The 19,523-nt window shown below is 43.1% G+C and overlaps 2 protein-coding genes across 3 annotated transcripts; both read right to left on the bottom strand.

The window, feature by feature from the left end:
- Positions 1-2,241: 2,241 nt before the first annotated feature.
- Positions 2,242-11,787, bottom strand: LOC110501592 (scaffold attachment factor B2). Of its 2 annotated transcripts, XM_021579303.3 has the most exons (19): positions 11,484-11,787; positions 10,510-10,600; positions 10,338-10,402; positions 10,058-10,240; positions 9,870-9,932; positions 9,706-9,751; positions 8,513-8,942; positions 7,746-7,792; positions 7,496-7,605; positions 5,864-6,013; positions 5,635-5,708; positions 5,061-5,193; positions 4,817-4,959; positions 4,369-4,680; positions 3,927-4,067; positions 3,627-3,669; positions 3,405-3,496; positions 3,181-3,297; positions 2,242-3,004 (listed from the first exon to the last, which is right to left on the bottom strand). In XM_021579303.3, exons 1-19 carry the CDS (start codon positions 11,646-11,648, stop codon positions 2,881-2,883), a joined length of 2,529 nt encoding a protein of 842 aa, XP_021434978.3. In that variant the 5' UTR covers positions 11,649-11,787; the 3' UTR covers positions 2,242-2,880. The 2 variants fall into 2 exon arrangements, with proteins under 2 accessions (XP_021434978.3, XP_021435058.3); XM_021579383.3 differs by lacking the exon at positions 3,927-4,067.
- A 2,339-nt stretch (positions 11,788-14,126) lies between these two features.
- On the bottom strand, positions 14,127-19,214 carry malt2 (MALT paracaspase 2). The gene is given in 12 exon segments (XM_090184180.1): positions 14,127-14,212; positions 14,215-14,578; positions 14,954-15,088; positions 15,254-15,411; positions 15,617-15,775; positions 15,913-16,024; positions 18,086-18,235; positions 18,385-18,464; positions 18,467-18,514; positions 18,656-18,825; positions 19,086-19,115; positions 19,117-19,214. Coding segments are annotated over 12 exon segments (1,590 nt in total).
- Between the last annotated feature and the right edge of the window lie 309 nt (positions 19,215-19,523).

Raw genomic sequence — 19,523 nt, 5'->3', positions numbered from 1 at the left:
GCAATATACGACTGATTGTTGTCCTATGGACAGAATCTCCCACCTCAGCTGTAGATCTCTGCAGTTCATCCAGAGTGATCATGGGCCTCTTGGCTGCATCTCTGATCAGTCTTCTCCTTGTATGAGCTGAAAGTTTAGAGGGACGGCTAGGTCTTGGTAGATTTGCAGTGGTCTGATACTCATTCCATTTCATTCCATTAATTGCACCTCAGATTGCACCTCACAGAGTTCAAGTAACAGACACATCTCAACATCAACTGTTCAGAGGAGACTGCGTGAATCAGGCCTTCATAGTCGAATTGTTGCAAAGAAACCACTACTAAAGGACACCAAGAAGAAGAGACTTACTTGGGCCAAGAAACACGAGCAATGGACATTAAACCAGTGGAAATTTGTCTTTTTTTTGATGAGTCCAAATTTGAGATTTTTGGTTCCAACCGCCGTGTCTTTGTGAGACGCAGAGTAGGTGAACAGATGATCTCCGCATGTATGGTTCCCACTGTGAAGCATGGAGGAAGAGGTGTGATGGTGCTCTGCTGGTGACACCATCTGTGATTTATTTAGAATTCAAGGCATACTTAACCAGCATGGCTACCACAGCATTCTGCAGCAATACACCATCCCATCTGGTTTGCGCTTAGTGGGACTATCATTTGTTTTTCAACAGAACAATGACCCAACACACCTCCAGGCTGTGTTAGGGATATTTGACCAAGAAGGAGAGTGATGGAGTGCTGCATCAGATGACCTGGCCTCCACAATCACCTGACCTCAACCCAATTGAGATAGTTTGGGATGAGTTGACCTCCCTAATTTTTTCCAGTCACGCTGGTCTACTTATTGAGCCCCGCCCCGCGGAGGGCTGCCCCAGAAGCGAGACACCTTACTGGCTAATTTTGTCTGTTCGGGGCAGGTGGAGAGAGCGGGGAGGGAAACAATAGATCAGCGCCATTGGTCTCTTGCGGAAAAGCATGCTCCCTTGAACGGCCACTTACACAGACTTTGGTTCGAGCTTCTTGAAAGGGTGTGGGCTGCACCCTTTTGCATGGGCTGTGTCTCAATCCACTGCATCTGTCAATGGCAGCCTTCCGCATCTGCGGTGGAAGGCGGCTGAGCTACAGCGATGTTTGTCAGACTGAGACATCCCAAAAATCATTCCTCACTTGTTGCATCCAAAAGGTTTGGCATACCGTCTCGCTCTTTGACCCCCACAAGACTCACGAACTTGTGTGAAGTTGGCACCGCCTATCTGCCATCATTCATTTTTCTTTGTATGAATCTGTTACTCAAAACGGTTCTATCGGCTAATACAGGGTTTCCCTAACTCAGTCCTGGCGACCGAAATATATACATATTTTTGTTTTTGCCCTAGCACCAATTCAAGTAATTAACCCAAGCATTGATTATTTTAATTAGTGTAGTGCTAGGGTAAAAAATAAAATAATTAAAATGCATCCTTGGGTTTCCCAGGACAAGGTGTGGGAGACGCTGGGCTAATAGCACTAAGGTCAAAAACCTATTTTCCATAATCATTTTTTTTAATACTATACCTAAATGGTTCCTAAAACTCAAAATCCAGATTTAAGGATTAACTGTAAAAAAGTACCTGTATCTTCCACTTGAAATCACTTTGGGTGGATCCCATTTGCAAGCAACTGTCTTAGACGTCATATTGAATGCATAGCGCAAACTGGGGCTGCCAGGCAAGTTCAAAATACTCAAAGGTTGTCACTAATTACAACAGCAAAATGGGCTAAATGGTAAAAAGATGTAATGTGCTTTTGTCTTAATTCAAGGTAAGGCATAAGGTTAAAGTGGTTAAGTATTAAAGTCAGATTTTAATTAAACATTTTAGAATTATGCAGAGTTTAGTCACAATTGACTTTGTGGCTATAGTGACAACCACACGTTTGGAAAGGTCATCATTAGTTAACACAGCCACAAAAATAATAATTATGGCTAAACCCCACCCATTTATACAATTTCTGATTTTAAACCTAACCACTGCTAAATGTAAGGCCCAGATAACCTGAAATACACACACAAACACATTTCACAAGGATTGTGTCCTTTCTCTTTTTCTGGTTGCATGAAGAGTCCTGAGCTCTTATAAGCCCACTATTCTATTGGGATTTGTGGAGAGTTATACATCTACCATGATCCTTTTGTTGTTAATCAAGTTTGACAGGTAAATGTTAATCATTATATCGTTATTATGATGAGAAAGACATCAAAAAACTGTTTAGCAGTTGCACTGCAAAAAGAATTTTATTAGGCAGCATTTTCATTTCACAGAAAAATAGCCATCAGGTGCCATCCAGTGGTATAGTACAACTGCAGTTGAATCTGACACGGTTGTGGGTCCTATTGTGAACATGTACTTCTGTTCTGTGAAGAAGTTACAGTGTCAATACAAAGTCTGAAAAAGAGTTGTTTAAGTACAAAAACTAAAGACAATGACAGTTACTGAAATTAAGTCTGAAACAATCATGATCATTAATGGGTTCGTACTTCTCCGCAGTTCGTAAGTTCCCCACAGGTTTTAGCAAACGGTTTAAGCAGACGCATTCCTGAGCATTTCTACCAAAATTCAAACCCATACAAATCATTTAAAATACACCAAAAATAGAAAATAAAAAAAATCCAATCAATTTGAAAACAAAAAGGACACTCCGAATGAAAAACCAATGGATGATCTGATCAGAGACATTTAAAACTCAGATGTTCAGTTCAATCGTGTCTTAGTTTGAGGAAAGAAAGTCAAAGGGACTATAAAAGCAACATCTGAATTCACGAAGCTTCCGTGAGCAATATACAAGCTGCAGACGGTTTCACTTGCATACACTTAAACGTGTGACTGGGAACAAGGGTGTTCAGACTTCAGTAGCGGCGACCGAATGCCCCGCCACCCTGCATCCCACTGCCTTGCATCATCTGGTTCTGACGATTCAGAGCTCCAGAGAGGGACTGGGAGGTCCCCGTTGGCATGTAGCCTCCACCACGACTGTGGGTGAGATAAGACACTAAGCATCAGTATTGCTAAAAGGTTTTCGTCCTAACTGGAAGGAATAAAAGTTGCACCTGGCTCAAAAGATGAATCCATCTGGCCCCACATTTCCTAATCCTACATTGACTGGCGTGTGATGAAAACAGTAAATAATGCTATATATTTCAACTTACCCTGCCATTCCTCCCCGTGCCCCAATGTGACTTTGGCCTGGGATGCCCCCGTCTCGACCTGTTTGCCATGTTCGGTCCCCATCTATTTTTCGTCCTGAGTCCCAGTCACGGCCCACCCTGAAAGAAACAGCGGACAGTTGACGCAGAGAAGTGCAGAACACACGTTGGTCTCCAACTGGTGAGAGGTAAATAAACTTGTCAAAGCCATCCAAAATCAAGCTGACCTTGGATTAATAGTACGCTTGTCATAACTTCCTGCAGCGGTCCAGGTGTCACGAGTGTCCCTCCCGTGCCTCTCGGTACGGTCGGAGAAGTGCTGCCGAGAGGGAAGCATGATTAAAAACAAACGTGTACCTGATTAAAAAGCCACTAAATGGGAGAAAATGCTGAAAAACAGAGGTGGTACTACAAGAACCTCAATGCATACATATGGCCATGTCTCTTACCGCACTATCCCGGTCTGCAACCACAGCCCGTGAAGTGTCCCTCCTACAGGAAAGAGCTCAGATTATTAAACAAACATCCAGCATTGATCAAAGCATGTGGCATATAACTACAAATTCACCACCAACAAGCAGTTGACCAGTAATACTACTTTTTACATAAGTATACATATAGGCATCTGTTATAGAATCAGTCTAAAAATATTTGACCCCCCCATAAGGGCTACACAATGACAATGATGTCATAAACCTTCATAACAGCTGGTGTCAGCTCGCGGCAAATAACCTTAGTCTACTCTGTACCTGTCAATGACGGAATCGTCCTGGTAGCGACTGCGGTCCCTGTGGTCAAAGTCTTGGTAGCGCTCCTGGCGACCGAAGTCTGAGCGCCCCCCATAGCGGTCATCCATAGCCAGCCTCTTGTTGTCCTGCCAGTTGTCTTTCCTACAAGCAGCAGGTCTTTGTCAGTCAGTCGCAATAAAGTATTCTCAAACCACGCACACCTTTACATGACAGGCATGCATACTGAAGATCTATAGGCGCTGAGGTTTTGGCCCTATCGATCTAAAAACCTGTCCAGGAACTGCGGGTGAAAATTAGCCGGTTGGCTAAAACCGTCACTTTTACTGAAACGTTGATTAATGTGCACTGTCCCTGTAAAAATAAACTAAAATCTAGCGACCTGGTAATTCAAACCGGGGGGTACTGATGCTATGGAGAGGGGGGTGGGGGATAAAATTTCTACCTGCTGTCCACGTCGGCGTATGGCCTCTTGAGGGGCCGGCGGTCCTGCTCGAAGCGCAGCTGCTCCTGCTGCCTGCGGAGCTCATCCCTCTCCCGCTGGATCCTCTCCTGCTCACGCCGGCGCTCATACTCCACACGCTGACGCTCGCGCTCCAGGAACTCACGCTCCAAGCGGTCAAAGTTCAGCCGCTCCTTTTCCACCTCCAGCCAGTTTCTCTTACGCAGCAGGCGTTCACGCTCCTCCTTCTCCCGGAACAGGCGGATACGCTCGCGCTCCGTGCGACCGTCTGCACCACTGCCGCGGTCGCGCTCACTGGACCAAACAAAGGACCAGAGATATTTTTAGCTGATCCCACTTTAAACGACGAGTCCCTTTTCAAAGCATACTACCAACTGTTATAACAAGCTGGCTTCAGGTGAAATGTCCTGCAACTAGAGCAACTCCTCACCCAGAGTGTCTGCGTCTCTCCACCTCCCTGATGTCCCTTTCCCGCTGTCTCTGTCTCTCTCGCTCACGTTGTTCCTTGATCTGGTCAAATGACAGTATATCCTTCTCTTTGCTTGCAGACTTGCGGTCACGACTCTTGGTGCTCTGGATTGAATAACAGATCATGTAGCGTAACCAGTTTTCAAATAAGTTTGAGGTGAAAGTTCAATAGATGGAGCACAGAGGTCAGCATGTGGGTATCTTACCCGGTCTTTGCTTTTGGCTTTCACGCTGACAACAGGCTCTCCCTTAGACTTGTCCATCACCACTGTTCTCTCATTGCGTTTTCCATCTTTCCCGACTTCCCCTTCAGCCTTTTCGTCCTTGTTTGCATCGGACCTGGATAGAGAAAATGTTAAAGGAATAGTTCACCCAAACTACAAAGTGACATTGGTTTCCTTACCCTGTAAGCAGTCTATGGACATGGTATGACTAAAATCTATGCTTTGGTTTATTTTCCCTGGCACGGTTCCAAATGCTAACATTTTAGCATTTGTGGCACGAATTTCTCACACGTCCAAATCATCCGTATGTATTTAAAATTGATTGTGAAGCTCACCAAAGTCAGGTGACTTGAACATGCGTGGGAAAAATGCTAATATCAGTCCCATGATGTGAATGGGATTTGTGCGACAAATGCAAAAACTTTTGCATTGGAAACAGTACCAGCCACTGCCAGGGAAATTAAACCAAAGCATGATTGCTGTCATACCTTGTACAGACTACATGACATAACATACATAATAACTTAATGTGTAATGATGTGTTCTCAGCTTTTACTTGGAGTCTGAGGAGTGTCTCCCATCGGTGCCAGACTGGTCAGCAGGTTTCTTCCCAGCAGGCTCATTCTTAGCCTGGAACAGAGGTCAGAGTGACAGATTAGAATGGTCAAACCTTCTCTGAATGAAGGCAACCCATTAATTTGAGAAACAACAGGTTTACTGTTGTGTACAGCAGTGGTCAGTCTCAAAGGCAACTGATATGCACGGTGGTAGATAATGACCCTCACCCTCTCAACAGAGATCATTCTCCCGTGGAGCTCTGTCCTGTGCAGGTGGCTGATGCACTTGGTGGCCTCATCTGTGGAACACATGGTGACAAAGCCATAGCAGCGAGCACCGGGGCTCCGGGCATTAGTCACCACTTTAGCACCAACAACCTGAGGGACGGAGAATGATAGGACCCTAATTGTTGGGCAGGGAAAGTGTGTGTGTGGGCGCCAAAAGAACATCTTCAATTATTCCGACCAACGCAACAATTTCAAAGATTTTACTCAGTTACAGTTCATAATGAAAATCAGTAATTTTAAATGAATTCATTAGGCCCTAATCTATGGATTTCACATTACTGGGAATACAGACAAGTTGTGTGACCAACAGATGCTTACAAATGAAAGGAAGGAAGTGGATCAGAAAACAAGTCACTGTGATGTGCCCATTTGCCTCAGGCAGCACGACATCTCCGCATAGAGTAGACCAGGCTGTTGATTGTGGAGTGGAAAGTTGTCCCACTCTTGTGCGAAGTTTCTGGAGACTGATGGGGAAACCGGAAGACCAGGTTGATCGTACACGTTGATCCAGAGCATCCAAAACATGCTCAATGGGTGACATGCCTGGAGAGTATGCAGGCCATGGAAGAACTGGGACATTTTCAGATTCCAGGAATTGTGTACAGATCCTTGTGACATGGGGCCATGCATTATTATGCTGAAACATGAGGTGATGCCAGCGGATGAATGGCACGACAATGGGCCTCAGGATCTCATAACGGTACCTCTGCATTCAAATTGTTATTGATAAAAATTTATTGTGTTCATTGTCCGTAGCTTATTCCTACCCATACCACTACCCAATGGGGCACTCTGTTCACAAGGTAGACATCAACAAACTGCTCGCCCAAACAACGCCATACAGTTGAAACCGGGATTTATCTGTGAAACGCACTTCTCCAGCGTGCCAGTGGCCATCGAAGGTGAGCACTTGCACACTGAAGTCGGTTACAACACCAAACTGCAGTCAGGTCAAGACCTCAGTGAGGACGACGGGCACGCAGATGAGCTTCCCTGAGACGGTTTCTGATAGTTTGTGCAGAAATTATTCAGCTGTGCAAACCCATAATTTTATCAGCTGTCCGGGTGGCTATTATCAGACGATGTAGAGGTCCTGGGCTGGCATGGTTATACACGGACTGCCGTTGTTAGGATGGTCGATGTAGAGCAAAATTCTCCAAAACGACATTGAGGCAGCTTATGGTAGAGAAATTAACATTCAATTATCTGGCAACAGCTCTGGTGGACATTCCTGCAGTCAGCATGCCAATTGCACACTCCCTCAAAACCTGAGACATCTGTTGCATTGTGTTGTGTGACAAAGCTGCACATTTTAGAGTGGCCTTTCATTGACCCCAGCACAAGGTGCACCTGTGTAATCAGCTTCTTGATATGCCACATCAAGTGGATAAATGTAAACAAAATTGAGAGAAATACGTTTCTTTGCGCGTAGGGAACATTTCAGAGATGTTCAGAGATGAGCTGAAATAAAATATGGGACCAACACTTTACATGTTGCATTCATATTTTTGTTCAGTGTACATTCATGCACATACACCAAAAATGGTGGTATTTCTCCTTTAGGATACTGACCTTCCCATACTTGCTGAACAGAGTCTTCAGATCAGTCGCTCTGGTGGTGGAGGAGAGCCCGCTAACCCACAGGTTTCTGCCACTACTAGCTGGAGCATTGCCTGCAGGGGCTTTTGGAACACAGACAAACATGACTAAGGTGGACATTCAACTCAAGAGCTGATTCAGCACCTCATTCAGGTGAGAGCACATTATCTACAATGGACATCCCAATCACAAAATGATAGAGGGGGACAATATTCACACTTACCCTTATCCTCTTTTGAGTCAGGCTTGCTACCCTTTTCCTCATCAGAACTAAAGGCAAAGAGAACACACAATGAATATTTGTAACTTAGAAGACGTGGGGGAGGGGGTCTCATCCAGATTAATTATACTTACCCTGTGCACACAGGAATTATCCCCAACATAAACAACATCAGTGATTTGGGTTGGTATCAATGTCACTAGGCTGCCTTAGACGGCCAAAGAAACTCCCAATAGATGCAGTAAAGAGGTCAATGGAACGTAGACCATGAGGGCTAGAAGGATGCCGGAACGGTGCCCAATTGTATTGATTGGGCTACATTACATTTAGTAGCAGTGCATGTTCAGGTTTAGAAGTGACCGCTAAATGCTAAGTCCTGTTCGTGAAAGCTGTAATGCAGTTGGAAAAGATGACATGAACATTCATTGGGGTTGACATCCACACAAGCATTAAACTCCAATTTTTACCTAATAGTATAAAAAAACACAAATAGCCTGAAAGGAGAGTAATTTTGCTGGGGGGGGGGCAATGAGGAGATTTGGGATCTTTCCCCCACGCGTTTCCATTGTTTTGGTCAAGTTCCATTGACCTCTTTACCGCATCTATACATTACTTTATGATGGTTAAGAGGTGAGGTATAGGTGGGGAATGACAAAATGAAAACTTGACAAATGCGCAGACCATTTTGCCTCCAAAAGAGCACCAAAACTTGCTAAAAAGGAGCCAATGCAACAGATAGCCATTGTTCTAGTAGACAGAAAACAACAAACCTCTTTTTCTGATCATCGCCCTCAACAGAAGAGGACTCTTTCACTGCCGTTGATTCTGCAGCGTTCTCTTCAGTCTTGTCTTCCTCCTCACCCTCAGCCTTAGAAACCATTTCAGAATCAACAGCGCTTTCGCCCTGCTCGTTTACACTAACAGCCTGAGTACTTTCAGTGTCAACGGTCTCTTCCGGGACATTTTGCGTGTTCTCAGCATCTTTCATTTGACGTTCAGTTAGCTTAGCAACGTCCTTGTCGCTGGTCGACAGTTCAGTCTCTACATTGATGGCCTCCTCTGCATTAGTGGTGTCGCACACATCGTCTTCCTCTGCAACATTGATCGTGTCCCCGATGGTGTCTTGATCTTCAGTTGGTGGCTCCTGGCACTCTTCATTTAGTGGCTCAGATAAACAAGACCCGGCTACTTTCTCATTTTCTACGGATTTAACAGGAATAGAATGGCAGAGTTTAATTACTTCTGAAACACAGCAATGGTTAACGTGGAACTGGCAAGGCTGGAAAAGGACGTGGCCCTCCGCTGTCATTGAACTATGTATACACAGATATACACGTAACAAGAGACTGGAAAAACCAAAGAGACTGACCAAGCAGTATAACTCCTCATTCAAGTCGACCATTTCAGTACACCTGATCGCAAGGTAGAAAAAGATCTGATCTGAAGAAAGCCACAAGATCAGCAGAGGCACAAGGAAGGTCCGTCTTCATGCAATTGCTGACTTCATGAGTGTCCATAATGTGGTAAGTGACATCGAATTCAGAATTCCATTAGTCTCATGTCCAGTGAGAATATTAGTCAGTCCTAAAAAGGCTTTTGAATGGTTGGTTTCAAATGGGCCTCGGTCTTCTTTTCTTCTGGCTCTTTGTGTGGCAACCTAAAAACACTGCATATCACTTGCAACATCTCACTAACTACATCTTTAATTACTGGCTCTGTGCTTCAGATTGTTAACCAGTTCTGTGTTAATAATAGGAGGGTGTCAAAAATGGACAGAATAAATGTGAGTATTTAACAATTTTAGTTAACAAGCATCAACACACAGTCAGCAATTATCTTTGGATTTCCAGTCTCTGACCAACCACAGCAATAATTTGTATCTAAAGGACTTGCATTCCAAGGTTTACACTGCAAAAGGAAAGTGTGCATTCATATGAACTTCCAACCACTTCTCAAAAGGTACCTATTTCTTCCTTTGAGTCTTCGGGACCCGGAACCTTCTCTTGAACCTAAAGAAATAAAGGGAAAATGTATCTAGTGTAACATTGGTCGGTACCAACCACAAATGGCTTTTTACAGTCACTCAGTGTGTTTTCATTCCAACTACAAACAAATGACCAACTATACCTCCTTAGCTGATGGGCAAGTGAGATCATTATCTTCCATGTCTGCTACTTTAGGCTGTACATCCTAGTTTTAGAAAGAGGAAAAAAAAGAATCACACACCAGCATGGTGCAACATTTCAAACAAGTAAGATAATATTGGAAACATCATTAGACACGACTGTTCCACAACTCTTGCGCATGTGTCTCACCTCTTCAGGTTTGGCTTTGCCCATTGGCCCAGTAAAGCCAGAGATGCCGATGTCGTGTTCATCTTCATTCAGGACTTCATCCGTGTCATACTCGTCCTCTCCTGGCATACCGTTGTCATTCTCAGCTTCATCAAGCACATTCATATCCAGGATGTCCATGTCCTGCATGTTCTCCATGTCATCCTTGAAGGGAAGTGAATTCATCAATAGATTGTTATCCAGGGAGACTAACAGTAGAGCACATTAGATTAAACCAGGTGATTCAACGGTTGATACACACCTGCCCATCACCCGAATCTTCCTCCATGGTGCAGTCCTCTGGTTCATCGTTCTCCTGTCTTTTCCCTGCAGAAGAGCAATGTCTCATTTTAAGTCTCTCTGTAATATATTTTATCTTTACTTCAAGATATTATTGTTGACTTAAGACCTTTGCTCCCACTCCTTTAACATACCTTTGGAGGTCCGTTTAGCCAGTGCCTTCTTAGGAGTTCCATCAAGAACAACCTCCATCTCATCTGGATTTCCACCCTCTTCTTCAATCGCCTGTGGAGAAATTGATGATGACATGATGAATGAATGATGTTATCTAGCTACCTAGCCAACTATGTTAGATCTGGTTTCAGGAATTAAGCCAATTTGGCTATCAAACACAGGGCTATGTGGTCAGTTATAGGCTACAAGGGTGCTGGCTGGTGGAATTATTGTTACTTAACGTTAGCTAGCTATGTATACATCTTTATATTACCTTTATTTAACTAGGCAAGTCAGTTAAGAAAAAATGACAGCCTACACCGGCCAACGCTGGGTCAATCGCGTGCAGCACTATGGGCCTCCCAATCACGGTCGGTTTAGATACAGCCTGGATTCGAACCAGCTAGCTGCAGGCCTAGGCCGTGTTTCGCAAACCTCTATTTTATTTAACTAGGCAGGTCAGTTAATTACAAAATATTATTTACAATGACGGCTTACTTATAATGCCCCCGGGGCCAAACAATCCCATTACCCGGACGACACTGGGGCATTTGTGCGCCGCCCTAACCTCTCAGTAAGTTACCCTCCTCCATTCAACGTATTTTATGTATTCTAAAACTAGAACGTATGATTAAAATGGTAGAACTAACCACCAAGACGTTTGGTAGTTGAATTGGGTGTGCTAGTTCTAGAATACGGAGTAGGGGTACTCGAGGAAAGGGAACCATGTGGCTAACGCCACGCAAGGCCATGGTTCACTAACGTTTACTTTCCATTTGGAGTAAATATCAAATTTAGCTAATACTAGTGGTTATAGCTAACTATTGATAATTATATTAACTAATTCGATTATACTGGTTCCACTTAATTGTGGAATTATCACGAAAGGTCATCTCAGTTGGCAAAATACCAAGCACATTAGCGCAGCTATCCATCTACTAGTTAGCATGTCTACCTTTTTCAGCCTCTCAGTCAGCGTACTCTTGATGCCAATGGTGTCCAGATTTCGTCTTTTTAATTCGGCTTTTAAGTCAATGACTCTCAACTCCGACAATTTGCGAATCGCTCCCTCCGGAATCTCAACAGCCCCAGCTTCTCCTGCCGAAGAGTTTTCAGCCATTATTACACTGAGAAAACGCAACAAAAAAGTGTTTGCAATCACCGAATAGCTGCTCTCTTGCGCGAAAACAGGCGGTCTACTGTTACAAAATGGCGTACTTTGAAAAGGACATTCCACTGCGCATGCGTTTTTTCATAACAGTTTGTACCAGAGGACAGTAGGTGGCAGTGTTCTTCCTCTTCGATGAAGTTTAACGGCGGTTGGCATCCAATAAATGCTGCATTACCGCCACCTACTAGACTGGAATACAACTCTCTTATACTTTACCTGATAAACAAATACCCGACAATCTAACACTACACTCACAAAAAATAACATCACCATACTCCACTATTTAAATCTATTTAATCCTACCTCATGCCAAGAACCTGAAAGGATGGGACATCACTACTTAACACACCCTGTAACTCTTCTGATGTCAAGTTTCACACACAAATACCTCTCTGCAGCTGCCACCACAACCTTTTCTGCGACTTACGTTCCATCCCTGCAATACAGTTGATAACCATCGCTATAAATGCAAAAAATCCAATCTTACTGAAACATATATAACTTATTGGTCTATCCCTCTTTACTGGTACATATCTACTACTCACACAACTCCTCTCAGGATCCATCCGCCTTGACCCATATTCCTCTACTTTCTTCACTGCCTCAGCATATGACAACTTCTGCACTACTCTAACCCTGGAAACCTCGACCGGCCTCTCTCGCACGGGTAATTTCTGATACCCAGCCCCATGGGCACCCCTACAATTAGCACATACCACTACTTTCCCCATTGATACACATTCCTTTGTCTCATGGCCTTCTGCACACTTCTCACACTTAGGAACCTCCATCCTACACACTGCTGCCACAAGCCTATAAGCTTGACACCTGCAACAATGTAATATATTCGGCACAAAAGCTTGTACAGGATAACTTATATATCCTAACATAACTTTGTCGGGCAAAGACTCAACATCAAAACTCAAAAGAACAGACAGTGACTCTTCACTTTCACCACTCACGCCAACCTGTCTGCGTCGCACCAAACAACTAGCATCACAAACACCTGGGATCTTCCCCTTCAGTTGGTCAACTTTTACATTTACTGCTACCCCAGTAAACTCCATTCATTGGCACACTTTTCTTGAGAGCAAAACAATTCACATTTCCTCGCCTCCATTCGATTAATGCAGAGCGCCTTCTCCCTCTGACCAGCAAAAACACAAACAATTATCACAAGACCACTTCTGGTTACCCTCACCGATTCCACAGCACCCAACTCTGTTTTCACCCACCCTGAAACCACAAATGGATCAGCCAAAAGGCAGGGGTCCACTTTTTCCAAAAACTTCACTTCTACTATCACAGACTCATCTTTATCCTGACCCTCAGGCTCCAAGAACTTCACCACACCTACCACCTCGATACTTTGACCTCATTCACTTCCATTTCTCCTCCTGTCTTCAGCTCACTCTGCTTACACTTTCTACCATGGTTTGTTAAAGAACAACAAACCATCTCCCTTTTTTTCACCATTTGGAACTGACTCAAGCTCACCCTCTTCCTCCCTCTCTCTCTCTTAGACCTCTTCTGCCTCTCTTTTTCCCCCTCCATTCCTCCTCTGTATTCCAAGTATACGTTTCCTTATGATAATACTGCACTTCTCCTGACATACATCTGGTTCTTGCCTTCTCAAGGGATGCAATTTAAACAGCTGTCACAATCTCCATACAATCAGCATGAAACCCTCAGGATTTAGTGCTCAACAGTGCATCCCGCTTATAAAGCAGCTGCTTCGTCTTAATGTTCTTCTTTATCAAAAGCTACCGCAACACTTTTCCATTTCAAACAAGCACGCTCTTCCAACCACCATCCCAGGCAGTGTCCTTGTTAGGAAATTATTTGTTTATATAGTATTAAAGGGAAATTTGAAATTCTGAATGTTCAAAAACACGGTTTAATAAGTTATTTATGTTTTTAATAATGACTAATATTTCATACCACAATGTGAAAATAATGTAATAATACCATGCCCGAAATGTAATGGTTCTGCTTTGAACTATAGAAAACGCACTATGTTTTCATACAATTTTCACAAACACCCATTACAATTATTATTATTTTTTAATCTCTTTAACATATAAACAATGCAGGTTATAGGATCAATTTGTTGTAATGCTAGTTCAAATGAAAATCAAATCCAATTTGATTGGTCACAGACACATATTTAGCAGATGTTATTGCGGGTGTACTGTAGCGAAATGCTTGTGTTCCTAGTCCCAATAGAGCAGTAGTATTTAACAATTCACAACAATACACAAATCTAAAAGTAAAATAATGGAATTAAGAAATATATATTAGGATGAGCGATGTCGGAGTGGCTTTGACTAAAATACAGTAGAGCAATAAGTTGCACAATAAGTTAATGTGTATGTCTGTAGACAAAACGGAATGGGTCGCACGCTTACGTTCCACAAATTGACACGACTAACATGAATGGAAGTTTTGCATGTTACTGAACCAATATGTGAGGTCCTCTACTTGACCATGAGGTAGGTTGTTGTGAGAGGCTGAGGTGCGTCAGAATCAAACAACTCTGCACTGTCATCCTCTACCTGTAGATTGATCTTCCCAGTGAAAGATGGGGTGACAGACTCGCCTGGCTCAGAGTAATATGACCAGGAGGTGGAGGCTGAGACATTGCAGGAAGTATCTGAGGCAGGGAAGCTTGACCCAAAGCCCTTTGGGAAGGAGGAGGAATGGCTGAATGAGTGAAGGTCAAGTGAGGAGAAGGCTGAGTTGGAGCGGGGAAGCCGAGGTTCGTGGAGATTTAGTTTGGATACCAGTGGTTTGCCCACAATGACAGTTTGCTTTTCTTGGACCTCCTCATCCAAGTTCGTATAATGATACTGAAGGTACACAGTGAATGTCAGCTCCTTCTGTAATGAGAACAAACTAAGACAGATGCATCAGAGCTCATAAAAAGGGATAGTCACATAGCTCATATAAACCACAGGACTACACAGAGAAGGGATTCATAATCACCTTCAGCAAGGTTCCTACAGGGTTGCTGGGCTCTCCCATTTCCAATAGATTGTTTTTATTTTTAACTCTGCATCGTTGGGAAAGAGCTCGTAAGTACATATTTCACGGTAAAGATTACACCTGTTGTATTTGGTGCATCTATAAAATAAAATGTTATTTGATTTTGACAAATCTGGTAACAATGATATCCGATTTGGATTTCCAATACTAACACTGGTCCCACTGTTTTGTGGAACCGCCAAGAGTCAGTGTGTAATTTGAACTCTCACCTTGAGTCTCTGTACGCCCTTCAGGCGGGTGTAGAAGCTTGGAAGCTCTGTGGGCAGAAGGATGTCCATTGGCAGTAAACTCCCTGCATCTAGGAGGTTCTCCTGATTACCCATCTTCAGATCCATATCCAAACCCTGCCATCATAAAGAACACAATAGGAAACAGGAACGAGTAAGATTACATGTCTACATGACAGAAACATATTACTGTGCTATGTTTAATAGGGTCACCAAGCCAGATTGTGCAGCAGTGGAAGACTATTGAACATATTAAGATGTTTTGACAATGGAGCAGCTAACCTCAGCGAAGTCTGTGAGATTGGCAAAGCAGGACCCAATGTCCTTGGTCTTCTCCAATATTCTGGTGTAGATGATCATGATGTTGGAGAACTCTGCTGCGAAGCCCAGCTACACCTTCACGCCACAGTCAAACTGCAGGTTACGGCTCTCTGGAAGAACTGGACAGAGACAGGCAATGCTTATTGAAGCCATTATGCAGTGCTTACTTAGCTCTACCTGAACTCATAGCAGCTCCAAGAGCATTAGCTCAGAGGGATAATGCTATCTTGATTTCCACAGATGACCCAGCTTCAAAACCCATTTGGTCACTCCACTAATGTACCTTGATTGAAACATGCATGGTGAATAAGCCAAAGGTCTCACTATTTGCTATGGCCCACTGTGGTATGAGGGCCCGACGTGCTGAGGTGGTCTCTGACCAGCAAGAGCTCTGGATGCGGTCAGTGAGAGCACGTGGCTCAGACAGATAACTGCTTAACTCTAGAGCCTGCTGCACTCGCGTGATCTCACACAGACCCCTGTCTGTACAGATACATGAACCAAACAGAGAAACTACATTAACAGACATTTTTAAAGATTGGTATTCATGATGTTACAATACTTTGAAATATGTATTTTTTTATATAAGATATATTGAATGTAATCAGTAATAGTGATACCTTTAGCCACCCTGTCCAGCATGACTGTGACCTTCTCGTCCTCCATGACTCTCTGTTTGAGGAAACTGATGAAGATTCCATTGGACACATCGTCTTTGTTCACCTCAAAGGCCTTAATATAACACATTCTGTGATACGTGTATTTGAGTGAAGGAGGTACTTTTAGGCGGCAGAGTTGCAAAGAAAAAGCCATATCTCAAATTGGCCAATATTAAGAAAAGATTAAGATGGGCAAAAGAACACAGACACTGAACAGAGAAACTCTGCCTAGAAGGCCAGCATCCCGGAGTCGCCTCTTCACTGTTGACGTTGAGACTGGTGTTTTGCGGGTACTATTTAAAGAAGCTGCCAGTTGAGGACTTGTGAGGCGTCTGTTTCTCAAACTAGACACTCTATTGTACTTGTCCTCTTGCTCAGTTGTGCACCGTGGCCTCCCACTCCTCTTTCTATTCTGGTTAGAGCCAGTTTGCGCTGTTCTGTGAAGGGAGTAGTACACAGCATTGTACGAGATCTTCATTTTATTGTCAATTTCTCGCATGGAATAGCCTTCATTTCTCAGAACAAGAATAGACTGACGAGTTTCAGAAGAAAGGTATTTGTTTCTGGCCATTTTGAGCCTGTAATCGAACCCATAAATGCTGATACTCAACTAGTTTAAAGAAGGCCAGTTGTATTGCTTCTTTAATTATGACAACAGTTTTCAGCTGTGCTAACATAATTGCAAAAATGTTTTCTAATGATCAGTTAGACTTTTAAAATTATAAACTTGGATTAGCTAACACAACATGCCATTGGAACACAGGAGTGATGGTTGCTGATAATGGGCCTCTGTACGCCTATGTTGATATTCCATTAAATATAATCCGTTTCCAGCTAAAATAGTCATTTATAACATTAACAATGTCTACACTGTATTTCTGATCAATTTGATGTTATTTTAATGGACACATTCTTTTGCTTTGCTTTCAAAAACAAGGACATTTCGAAGTGACCCCAAACTTTTGAACAATAATATGGGCCTAATCATAGAATTACATATAGAATCCCTATTAATTTCATAGGATCTCTGTGGGCCTAATAGTAAAGATTTGTAATTTAACTTTAAAATGTATTAGCCTACCTTTTAATGTGGCATAAACACAACCAGTCATGATGTTTTCATTTGACTGTCAAACAATCACTTCAAAAGGCTCATGTAGACTACCTGCGCATGTTACTCAGGGACAGCTGAAAGACAGGCCGTGCTGGAATATTACATTTTTCTGCTTATAATTTCCGACATTTGGTAGTCTATTTGTTAGTCAACTTGTCTGTGATTAGGTACATGTAGCTTCTCTTTTTTTATTACTTGATGCTCGTCCAGAATATTAAATAAACCTTGCTCATCAGAATAATGTCAGAAATTGATAGAATGTTCAATGCATCATCAACAATCTAGTTGACATCGGTAAAGCTTTCTCTTTCATTTCTGCTTCTCTCATGGAGCGAGGACGTTTGGGGACCAGGGAGATTTCCAAATGACATCCGTTTGACTGGTTTAAAGAAAATGAGAAGCTGTGAAAACGATCCAACACCTTTCTTTTAGTATTTCAGTTCGTCTTGGATGCATATTTTATGTGGTTGAAAATGAAATACTCTCATCTTTTATATAGCTGAATGAAATTGCACGTTTAGACTACACAACAGGTCCCTAAGCGTGCGATCGCATTCTCTCAAGATGTTGAAAGAAAGAAATAATATTTCTCCACTCATGTTCCTGAGACAAAATGTACATTTGGTCTATCATTTTACTGTGAGGAACACTTAATTCTGCAGGAGTTAACGTTATAATAGGCTACATGTGAGGCTACAGTCAGTGTCCAGACTTCAGTTACTATTAGGCTACACTGGCATCCATACCGTGCCATTTGATAAACACCAAAAAGGGTTTATGAATCAGTGATTGTAACCTGAATTGATGTGTACACTCCTGTCCTCATACGTCTCGGGCTCGGCCACTCATCTCTGACTTGGCAAAATGTCAATGTTATAGTTGAACCACGCCGCATTTTGGCAGATGTCCCGAGTTCATGCCAGATATGGGTCGAATCAGGAGAAAGTGGTACTGGCTAAGCAAGCAGTCATGTACATTACCTTATTATGTTCTAATATCACAGTTTATCATGGAGTTAACTGCGCTGGAGCTAGCTGACCGTACCAGGCGGACATGTGCACACTGGGAGAAGATGAAGCCTTCTCCATATTTGAACCTGCAGGTGCAGTGTCCATGGTAGGTTGGGGTTAAAGGGCAAAGGACCAGCTCTGGACTGCTTCCACCCAGAACCTGTTATCTCACTCAATGCCCAGTGGCATGGAAGCATCTTCTTCATGTTTTGTGTGTTGCATGTCTAAAATGCTTTCCTCAAATCAAAAGCACTTCTCACTGTATGTCGGAACTGGGTATATAATGACTGCAATATGCAACGGATTGACCTCTTCTTTGCCTCTGAACCACTGGTAGCCAATAGCAGTAGGACCACTGGCCTTACAGACCAGCACCACCTGCCTCCCTCTGTAGCATGCTGGGCCTTGGGCTGCATTGTTAGCTGGATCAGCTCCATCACTACACACGCACGCACAAACACACACACCAGGTAAGATGACTGAGAAGATGCCTGTAGTGTTGATGTTTTGCCAAAATGGAGCTGGACTACATGTCACATATTTCAGAGAAAGAGAGTCAGGAATTTGTTGAGGTTTTGACTATTTGTGGCAGTGAGGTACTGGACAGCGTCATGGTGCTCCATTGTCTTCAAGCAGTGCAGCAGGAAGCCCAGGGTGAAGGAGCGCTCAGACAGTCTCTCCAGGAGGTAGCGGCCGGGGCTGCCTGTAGGGCTGAGAATCTGGAACGAACAGCTGATCATATCATTCTCACTGTCAATCAATGGTGGCAAACCCCTGTCAGGTCAGGAGAAACACTCATTCTCTCCATGGGTCTTTATGCCATCTTTCAGACTTCCACAGCTTCACAACATCACAAATTAAAAAGTTACAGGTTGACTGTTATCATTGGGTAAAGATGACAAAGATTCTTCTGTGAAGAATATGAGGTATGGATTTACATATCAACATCAAATCTGTAATGATTATGAGTCAATGTTTTTAATATTGAGTGTTTCATTTCAAAGTCTCACCTGCAGCGGAATCGAAATTGCTGTGATAACATTGGCAAGTTGTCGCCATCCACATTTGGCATTGTCCAGCATGTCAGCTAACCTGTTCTGAGCTCCTTCACTTAAAGTCCCATTCCAGTCACCAGTCATCTATCTCTAATCTGTCTTTAAACAATACTGTTGTTTGGAGGGAAATAACAATTGTAAATAATGGTTATTGATCCTAGTTTTCACAGTTCTCAAATTAAAACAATTTTAAGCGGTAATTCGACTGCAACAGTGGTAATCCAGAGTCAAGGGTGCCAGTCACACCTTGAGTGGCTGTGATGGCAGAACACTACAGAAGACACATTGTCACAACTTTCACTTGCTGACGCTTAGTGATTAGTATGCAAAGCATGCAAAAATAACATCTGGTTTGATTTTACGTAGCCTAGCTAAAAGCTATAACATGTATAC

This window comes from Oncorhynchus mykiss, chromosome 1, assembly GCF_057628025.1.
Source record: "Oncorhynchus mykiss isolate SJ-2025 chromosome 1, ASM5762802v1, whole genome shotgun sequence".
Taxonomy (NCBI): domain Eukaryota; kingdom Metazoa; phylum Chordata; class Actinopteri; order Salmoniformes; family Salmonidae; genus Oncorhynchus; species Oncorhynchus mykiss.
Note: the sequence above shows the minus strand (reverse complement) of the source record. Positions and strands in the feature narration are given on the sequence as shown.

Excerpts from the sequence above, each read along its gene's own strand:
- LOC110501592 (XM_021579303.3), bottom strand. The coding sequence starts at position 11,648 with ATGGCTGAAAACTCTTCGGCAGGAGAAGCTGGGGCTGTTGAGATTCCG. Across the intron at positions 7,793-8,512 it reads GGCGATGATCAGAAAAAGAG|TTCTGATGAGGAAAAGGGTA; the intron begins GTTTGTTGTTTT and ends CTTTGCCTTTAG. Across the intron at positions 3,298-3,404 it reads AAGCGTACTATTAATCCAAG|GGTGGGCCGTGACTGGGACT; the intron begins GTCAGCTTGATT and ends TGTTTCTTTCAG.